Here is a 10,216-nt window from a genome sequence, read left to right as displayed (position 1 = left end):
CCTTTGTCTCTGGTCTCTCTTTTTTTCTTTTCTTTTTAATAAAATTTCTATTTCAGCATCAAAGCTATATATATACGTGTAAATTTTCTATTTATAGTAAGCAGACCTACTAACCTACAAATTGAACCTAGCAAACCTATGATTAAAGGCCTATAAATAGTCGGCCAATGAATCAAAAGAAAACATAACAACAAATAAAGAAACAATAGTAAAGTAGTAAGAGGCCGATTGTGGGAGTAGAAGGATTACAAGTAATTAACAAAAGCATCGTAAGGTTAAGGTGGGTTATATTTTCCAAAGTATATTTGAGTTATTAAGCTCTGTTATTGTTAGATAAAATGTGATATGTTCATGAAATGTTTTCACGTTCTCCCACTGTTTAATGCTCTTATGTTAACAATTGTGGCTTTTAATGGGTCTAACACGCCTATTAAAAGTTGTGCGCACGGTCTTAAGGTAGTGGATTGATCCCCATGAGCCTTATAGACGAAAGGAGGATTTTGGGTTCGCCCTTAATCCGGCTAGATGGTGTAGCTGACGTGGGTTCGTCCCGGGGTCCCATCTAGTTAATGAATGAATGAATGAATGATTACTTCCCAGGGGTCGCCCAGGGACTACGAATGAAAGGATAAGGGTAACAGTGGTGCTACGGTATGGCGCGCGCGATGAATGAAAATGTTTTGTGATTATAGAAGTTAAATGTTTTATTTGTAAAATCTTCTATAATTCACGTATGTGCATGGACTATCATATGAAAATGATTATTTCAAAAATGCATGACCCACTGGGTACACTAGTACTCAGTCCACAAATCTTTTCAATCTTTTCAGGTTAGTAAGATGGTGGAGACGGAAGCAGCTGTGGCGGGTTGGCTGCAATATGTTGAAATAGCTAGCTATTATATTTAAAAAAATATGTCATATATTTTGAGTATGTAAAATGCTAGTTAAAGATTATATATATGATATTATTATTATGCAATAATTTATTTATCGCTCGATGGAGAGTGCATGTAGTCGGCCCCTCTTGGACGCTTGACCAAAGCCCTCATGATCATGTTGTGCTATGCCAATTTCATGAGTGAGCTGGTCGGTCAACTCCTTTTGGCGAGCTAGACTCGGTTACCCCATCATTTACCGCTTTATTAAAATTGTAATTAAATGTCCGACTACATAGCCGCACGTATTTGTAGACTGGTTCTAAACCACCAGCGTGCTGAGCCAAGCTTTCCGACTTGAATATTAAATATGTTATAATACTTAGTTTAATTATCTACCAACGATTACTATACATTAATATTCTTTAAGAATATTAACAAAAAGAGATGAACATATATATTATTATTATATTATTATTAAATATTTACAATTATTATTATTATTATTATTATTATTATTATTATTATTATTATTATTATTATTATTATTATTATTATTATCCCCTTTCTTTCCCGCTTCTTAAATCCAATCCCTAGTCACGTTTCGGCATTCGTGCCTTCCTTCGGGAATTGGGGCGTGACATAGCTGTACCACCACAGAGGAAAACATAACCAGTCTGAGATTTAGCATTATGGGGATCAGATAAATAACCAGCATCCGCATAGCCTACCAATGTCATGTCTTGGTTTCTTGGATAGAACAAACCAAGATCTTTTGTACCTTGAAGATAACGAAGAATGTGTTTAACACCATTCCAATGTCTTCGTGTAGGAGAAGCACTGAATCTTGCTAGCAAACTAACCGCAAATGCTATGTCAGGCCTTGTGCAATTTGCGAGATAAAGTAGTGCTCCAATTGCACTCAAATAAGGAACTTCTGGTCCTAAAATATCCTCATTATCTTCTTTAGGTCTAAATGGGTCCTTATCTACTTCTAGTGATCGGACAACCATAGGTGTGCTAAGTGGATGTGATTTATCCATATAGAATTTCTCTAAAATCTTACTCACATAAGTTGACTGGTGTACAAGAATTCCTTTAGGGAGATGCTCGATCTGCAGGCCGAGACAAAACTTGGTTTTACCCAAGTCTTTCATTTCAAACTCCATCTTTAAGCATGAACGAGCTTCTTCAACCTCTTTGCGTGTTCCAATTATATTTATATCATCAACATAAACAGAAATGATACAAAAACCATTTTGTGATCTTTTAATGAACACACAAGGGCATATATCATTATTCACATATTCCTTCTTCAAGAGGAATTCACTAAGTCGGTTATACCACATCTTTCCCGACTGTTTTAAACCGTACAACGATTTTTCTAATTTCACACAATACATGTCACGAGTTTCATTTTCCTTCATATGAGGAATTTTGAATCCTTCAGGGATTTTCATATAGATATCAGCGTCTAGTGACCCATATAAATATGCAGTCACGACGTCCATTAACTGCATTTCTAAATTCATTGATGATGCCAGAGATATCAAATAGCGGAATGTTATGCCATCTAAAACAGGAGAATATGTTTGATCAAAATCAATTCCAGGTCTCTGCGAAAACCCTTGAGCTACTAATCTCGCTTTATATCTTGCCACCTCATTGTTCTCATCTCTCTTTCGTACAAATACCCATCTATATCCCAATGGTTCAACATTGTCGGGTATAAGTATTATAGTACCAAGAACTTTTCTTTTCTTTAGCGAGTTATACTCTGCCTCAATTGCTTCCTTCCATTTTAACCAATCAGAGCGCTTCCGGCACTGTGCTACTGTTTTTGGTTCTGGATCCAGATTATCATTTGAAATAGTACATGCAATTGTAGAGACAAATACATCGTCTATTACAATAACATTTCTGTTATAAGTTTCTCCCGTATTTATAAAGTTCATAGCAACTTCAATGTTGACATCAACCATATTTTTATCAATTCCCATTATATTATGATCTGGTTGTTCCGCAATCCCAGTATTAGTTAGTGCACTTTTAGAAGTACTGGGAATATCATCTACAGGATGATCCTCTTCAAGAGGTTGTTGGAGTGATATCATATTCTTATTTGATTTCGTTTTGCGGGGATTTTTATCTTTAGCACCAATAGGTCTCCCACGCTTCTGGCGTTCGGGATTATCAGCTGATTTATTTTGTCCATATGAAACTTCAATCCTTTGTGGTGCATTCATAGCAGGAATATGAGATTTTGTCACTCCTTTGTGATCAGTAAATGCATCTGGAAAATTACTTGCTAAATATTGCAAGTTAATTATTCTTTGAACTTCCAGTTCTGATTCATTAGTACGTGGATCTAAATAGTGAAGATTCTTTTCATTCCATGAAATTTCTCGACATTGTGTTAAAGTTGGGCTTTTGTCTCCCCCTAATGTCGGGAAATAATCTTCATCAAAAATACAGTCAGCGTACCGGGCAGTAAATTGATCCCCAGTCATGGGTTCAAGAAATTTAATTATAGATGGAGATTCATAACCCACGTATATACCTAGCTTACGCTGAGGGCCCATTGTGGTACGTTTTGGTGGCGCTATTGGAGTATAAACTCCACAACCAAATATTCGCAGATGGGAAATGTTTGGTTCTTTACCACGTACTAATTGTATTGGGGAATATTCATGATATGCAGTTGGTCGGATTTGGAGTAAATTTGCAGCATGCAAAATCGCATGACCCCAACAAGTAATAGGTAAGTTTGATTTTTGTAGCAATGGTCTAGCTACTAGTTTTAAACGTTTGATTAAGGATTCAGATAGACCATTTTATGTGTGGACATATGGAACAGGATGCTCCACTTTGATACCCAATGACATACAATATTCATCAAAAGATTTTGATGTGAATTCACCAGCGTTGTCCATTCGGATGGACTTTATTGGGTAATCAGGAAATTGAGCTCTTAATTCAATTATTTTGGCAATAAGCTTTGCAAATGCTTTATTGCGAGTAGATAATAAGCATACATAAGTCCATCGAGTAGAAGCATCAATCAGGACCATAAAATATTTAAATGGTCCGGACGCCGGGTGAATTGGTCCACATATATCTCCTTGAATTCGTTCAAGAAAAGAAGGAGATTCTAATTTAACTTTGGTACGAGAAGGTCGTACTATAAGCTTACCTTTTGCACATGCTTCACAAACAAATTCATTTGAAGGTGATAGATCTTTTGTTTGTATATTGTGCCCAATAGCATTAGTTATAATCCGACGTATCATATTATGTCCAGGATGACCCAATCGTTCATGCCATAATATAAAAGATTTTGGGTCTTTAAATTTTATGCTTAACGCAACATGATTGTTAGATTTAATATGAGTATAATATAACCCAGTGGAGAAAGAAGGGAACTTCTCAAGAATTTGTTTTCTACATCCAACATTCTGAGTGATGATCAGAAATTCATTATTGTTATCAGTTTCAGTTTCAATGTGAAAACCGTTTAGTCGGATGTCTTTAAAACTAAGAAGGGTACGTTTTGATTGTGGATACAAAAGTGCATCATTGATAATTAATTCTGTACCCATAGGGAGTATTAGAGAAGCTCTTCCAGAGCCGACAATAAGGATATTGTCATTTGCTATTGTAGTGACGCTCCCCCTTTTTTCAGTAAGAGTTTGAAAATATTTTTTGTCAGTAAGTATAGTATGTGTTGTGGCACTATCCACTAGACACAGTACTTTCATTCTCCATGGGTTGCAAGTTTGAGTTTGACATTCTAAAAACAAAGAAGTAGAATATAAATCAAGAAAATAGCAAATAAAGATAGCAAATAGGTCACAATAATAATAGAATTTTAAGTATTGCAAACACACAAAAACAAACTAAATTACTAACAGTTTGCAAATAAAACGTGAACCATAAATAAAATCCTAAAATGTCTGAATAGTCCAACAAATGAAATTACTTTTTCATATAGATATTGCTTTTCCTCGGCCTCTCCCTCGACCACCTCTATAAGTGGTAGCATGTGCTTCAGGCACTGCTTGTGAACCAACTGGTCTTGCATTGTGGTTTCTCATCAAAAGCTGATTATGTTTCTCTGCTACAAGTAAAGCAGAAATGAGTTCAGAATGCCTAGTATAATTCTTGGCCCTGTACTGCTGCTGGAGTACAAGGTTACTGGCATGAAAAGTAGATAGAGTCTTCTCTATCAAATCAATCTCTGTAACTTCTTGCTTACAGAGTTTCAGCTGTGACACAATACGGTGTAAGGTAGAATTGTACTCAATCACGGACTTGAAATCCTGAAAGCGTAAATTCAGCCAATCATATTGTGCCTGAGGGAGAATAATGGCATTTTGTTGATCAAAGTGATCCTTCAGGGATTGCCATAGGACAACAGGGTCCTTTTCAGTAAGGTACTCATTTTTTAAGTCCTTATTCAGATGATGACGCAAGAAAATCAAAACTTTCGCCTTCTGGGCGGAGCTACATGAAGAATTTGGAACTATAGCGTCACTCAGATCACATGAGGCGAGGTATATTTCAACATCCAAAGCCCAAGTCAAATAGTTACCACCATCAAGAGCAAGCTCGGTGAATTTTCTTTTGTTGATATCAGACATATTTAAACTATAACAAATAATGATAAAAAAAAATAATTTCAATTACCAAGAGAAAAATAGACAATTATACACAATTATTTAGCAGAATTTATACTACAATTTGAATGCGAGACATGTAAAACAAACAGCATAAAGAATCAAGCCATAATTTTTGCCACAAAAATATATGCGAAAAATCCCTTTTCCTTTTGGCTCAATTACATAATAAATCATCACCTAAGGCCACACATCTATATATACACGCAAAGGATTTGACCAGACTTTCGCAAAAGATTTTTCATGGTGTTTTGTGACAAAGTTTCAGCCATTGAACAAATCAGGAAAACATAGAATTAACGGCCCATTCCATCACTTTATCTATCTAAAAAAAAATATTCTCTCGCTCTTTAATTTCGGCAACAGAAAAGGCAACGCAAACAGATTTTGAGGTTAGATTGAGTGCTCAATTGAAAATCAATTTAACATTGAACATTATTTAATAAACAAAATATTTGCCGTAAACAGAAGATGATTGATTATATAACCTTTAAGTGTTAAGAGTTCTATCAAAACCATATAGACGCACATTCAAACATATAAAAGGATGTTAATTAATCATGTAAAATTCATCATTCTACAAACAATAATAAAAATCATCATTCAGACGCACATTTATGCCAATGAATTCATCATGCGTTTGATTATATAAAAAGTGGGTATTTGACCGCATTCAACCTATTCAAATCAAAATCTCGGAACTTCACATCCATCCAAAAAAAAAAAAAAAAATTGATAAACTGAAACTTGTTTAATACTATAACAAATCAATCACTAATCGGGTTTCTCAACAGAATTTTAATCGGACTTCAATAAGAATTTAAGTTTGAAAAAAAATTCAAATTCAGTTTCTAAATTTTATAGAAACATAATGTAAAATTACCTTGTAAGAAAAACACGATTTTTTCTTATGGTCTATCTCCGTGTTCACTCAATTGGCTAGAGACTCGTGCTGATAACGTCTTGTAATATCCCCTTGAACAAGCAATTCCAAAGTAAAGGATAGAAGATGTAGAGAAAAGAGAAGAAGAGAAAATAGACAGAAAACGAGATTCTGTATTATGTTAACCGTATCCATCCGTTCCATCATATATATATATATATATATATATATATATATATATATATATATGAATAAGTAATGTACAATAAATAATAAATAATATTATTTACAATAATTATTATTATTTTAATGTCTCTAATTTTTTGATTGAGCCGTGTTATACACGTGCCCAATCAAATTTCATTGTGCACCGGGTGCGAGGAGGGGAGTTGGGCGTGGAGAAGGCGATGTGGCAATGGGAGGAGGTGCGCGTCCGACTTCCGCAGCCCCTCGTAGCGGGAGCCCTAAGGTGGAGATCACCCCTTGGAGCTCCCAAAAAGGCTCCATGGCCACAGATGCTCTTCAAGTTTAGCATAGCTAGGAAGAATCAATTTCTTCCGTATTATTGTCGACATATTTGTTGAGGGTCCTACCCTTAAGATGTTGATAGATTTTTGTCTAAATAATTAATTAGTAATTAATAATGTGATATGACAAGCCATCCACTCAACAAAATGGCTCAAAACATGAAAACAAAAGAAGAACAATTTCACCATATGCCACCAAAATAAATTATAATGATTGAGACAAAAATGCTATAAAAAAATCAATCAGATTTATGTACTCTAAATATTTTATTGACATCACGAAGAACTTGACTGACAAGTTCACAGTTAGCTGCTGAGTGCTGTCAGTCATGCAAGCAACAATTATCTAAAAACATTTAATCTGATATATGTACATTCGATGATGATGAAATGCGATGTCATATCGTATATAGATAGTTAAAAAAATTCTTTAAATCATGTGTATGAAATGGATACAATTGAGTATATTTCTTGTTGGCTTGTGCATTTCTTATGCCATATCTGGACTTGATTTGTGCAAATTGAATTGAGAAAAGAAAAAGTGGGAATCAATTATTGTAATATATTTTCATGTGTTGTGCGGAAATTGAGGGCAATATTCAAAGTTGAAGCCTATTGGAGCAAACTGTGCAGAAGGAGGTTCAGAGCTGACTCCATTATGTAACTTTGCTCTCTGCATCAATATCAAAACATCCCACAACTTATATTAGTTATCTCTTATTATGAAACATCAATTAGTTTTATAAGAAATCGAAATACTTAATTAATTCATCAATTTTGCATGGAATACAAATTAAATAAAAAAGGTAAGTTTGGTTATTTGAGGTTACAGAAGTCACCTGCATTATCTCCAAGGCATCTTCGTCGGAGTTGAAGTCGTGAAACGCACTCGCCGCCGTGAGCTTCATGGAAAGAAACTGGATTTAAAAGAGAGAACATGTAAATGTTTATATCAAGTCAAATAATTAATTAATTGGAAATAAGAATTGTAGATAATTATTGTTAGTTCATGATGAATTTGCAGATAATAACTTAATTACCTCTACTTGATTTTGCAAGGACTGCACATAATTTATGATCTCATCCAACATCACTGCCATTCCCATGCTCTGTTTCATTTGATTATGCATGCAACTATTATCAAATCACAATCTAAAATACATACAATATATATATATAGAGAGAGAGAGTACTGACTTTGTAGCATCCTGGTACAATGTCTTGTAAGCATCTTAGCCTCTCATTGATTTTCTCTCTTCTTACCTAATTAATACATAGAAAATAATCACATATTCAACTATCAAAAAACAAAAAATTATATCCTAGAATCGAATTTTCTTTCATTTAGGAAAAAATACATTAATATGAAATCACAATCTTCCAAAAAAGAAAAAAAAAACACTCACTCTCTCTGCTAAACTGTGACTATGAGTTGCTTGGCCTCTCTTAGCTCTAACATGAACAACTTCCGCTGTCTTCCCCTCTTTCGTCTCTTCGCGTTTCAATTTCTTCCCTCTCTCTACACTCTGTTTACATACACACACACATCATTAATCAACTTATCTGCTAAACACACAAGTTCAAACATTCAAATTATATATAAAAATCTTACATTTTTGCTGCTTGTTCCATTATCAGAAAGCTGAGGCGAAGTAGTTGATTTCCTCTTGGTGTGTGCATGATCAATATTGTTGAATGATTGTGGTAAATATTGATTGTGAAAGGGAAGTGAAATGAGGCTTGAAGAAGAGTGTTGATAAATTGGATTTATTGGAGAATAGCTACTCGATTCGATATCAGCTAAAGAGAAAGACTGTTTGTAATTTTCCATGTCTGCTAAGAATATTTGATGATCGCCCATCTTAATTTATGCAGAGAGAGAGAGAGAGAGATACTTTAGAAATAATAATAATGACTTATGACTTGTGATTGCTAATATATATATTGGCGGAGTCACGCCCCAAGGATAAGGGGGAGGTGTAGAACAACAAAAAAACAATTTTTTATAATATTATATAATAAAATATTTTATTCGATTTCAGAGAATTTTTCACTATTTTCATGGCATAAAAAGCTATTTTCTACATTCGCAGTGGCCGTAATAAAAAAATTGCAAGTTTAATAAGCTTATATTCATGCAATTTATGTTTCGTGAAGATGGAAGAAATTTGATGGAGAAGATGAAGGCTGATGATAGTTTATATGAAATAGGAAAAGTTCTTTTTCTACGAAGGGTTATTAGTGTTAATAAAATACACCAATTTTGGGTGCTTTTTAATTTTGCAGCTAATTTCAAAATTGGTACAAAAATACATAAACTTAACAAATATTATTATTTTATAACGATTGATTTTTTCAAAAAAATTGAAGTTGGTGTTGCAACTCAGTGGCATAATTTTTCATAACTAAAACATCGTCGTTTTGATTGGAGTAGTGCCTTATCAAAGTCAATTCATGCTATTTATGTCACTGGCAATAACGGATTCAGAAATTTCAATTTAAGAGTACGATGCAAGGCAAAAACGCGGCGATAAGATTGAAGCCAGAAGAGCAAAAGAGGACTTCTACACAGAGAAGATTTTTATCTTTAAGAATTAATTGATATGTAAATTTGTTTGTGTTTCTGAGTAGTTTGTTTTTCTTTTAGAATTTACATATCAAATAAGAAAAATATAATTTATAAATGAGTTGGGCATTTTGACAAGAGTGGATTTTGAAAATAGCCACGTTGGAATAGTAAAAATAAAAATTTGTCCACTAAGATAAAAAAATTTAAAAATTGGCCACACTTACCATTTTACCCTTCACATAAAAAACTTAAAAATTATCCACGAATTCACAATTAAGTTGGTTGTGAATTCGAGTTTTAACGTTTGAATTTATAACTAGAAATAGTGTTAGTCGTGAATTCAAGTTTTAAAACTTGAATTCAGAGCTAAAAATATTGTTAGTCGTGAATTCAAGGTTTAAAACTCAAATTCACGACTAGCATTATTTCTAATTGTGAATTCAAGCTTTAAAAGTCGAATTCACAACTAACACTAGCAATTCAGTTGTGAATTCATCAAACTGATTGTGAATTCTAGTTCTAAAACTCGAACTTACAACCAAAACAAATAGTTGTGAATTCGAGCTTTTAAACTCGAATTCACAACCAACACTAACGATTCAGTTGTGAATTCATAGATCTGGTTGTGAATTTAAGAATATTTAGTTGTGAATTCATAGATGTGGTTGTGAATTCAATAACATT

At 33.7% G+C, this 10,216-nt stretch overlaps 2 protein-coding genes across 3 annotated transcripts; both read right to left on the bottom strand.

Moving 5' to 3' along the window:
- Positions 1-4,735: 4,735 nt before the first annotated feature.
- Positions 4,736-6,616, bottom strand: LOC130986830 (uncharacterized). The gene is made up of 2 exons (XM_057910353.1): positions 6,437-6,616; positions 4,736-5,524 (listed from the first exon to the last, which is right to left on the bottom strand). Exon 2 carries the CDS (start codon positions 5,515-5,517, stop codon positions 4,861-4,863), a length of 657 nt encoding a protein of 218 aa, XP_057766336.1. The 5' UTR covers positions 5,518-5,524; positions 6,437-6,616; the 3' UTR covers positions 4,736-4,860.
- A 727-nt stretch (positions 6,617-7,343) lies between these two features.
- Positions 7,344-8,873, bottom strand: LOC130986829 (transcription factor BEE 1-like). Of its 2 annotated transcripts, none has more exons than XM_057910352.1 (6): positions 8,576-8,873; positions 8,370-8,489; positions 8,161-8,226; positions 8,004-8,072; positions 7,803-7,865; positions 7,344-7,636 (listed from the first exon to the last, which is right to left on the bottom strand). In XM_057910352.1, exons 1-6 carry the CDS (start codon positions 8,822-8,824, stop codon positions 7,532-7,534), a joined length of 672 nt encoding a protein of 223 aa, XP_057766335.1. In that variant the 5' UTR covers positions 8,825-8,873; the 3' UTR covers positions 7,344-7,531. The 2 variants fall into 2 exon arrangements, with proteins under 2 accessions (XP_057766335.1, XP_057766334.1); XM_057910351.1 differs by having other exon boundaries at positions 7,803-7,880; positions 8,576-8,872.
- Between the last annotated feature and the right edge of the window lie 1,343 nt (positions 8,874-10,216).

This window comes from Salvia miltiorrhiza, chromosome 5 (genome assembly GCF_028751815.1).
Source record: "Salvia miltiorrhiza cultivar Shanhuang (shh) chromosome 5, IMPLAD_Smil_shh, whole genome shotgun sequence".
NCBI lineage: Eukaryota > Viridiplantae > Streptophyta > Magnoliopsida > Lamiales > Lamiaceae > Salvia > Salvia miltiorrhiza.
This window is presented reverse-complemented; position numbering and strand designations above follow the sequence as displayed.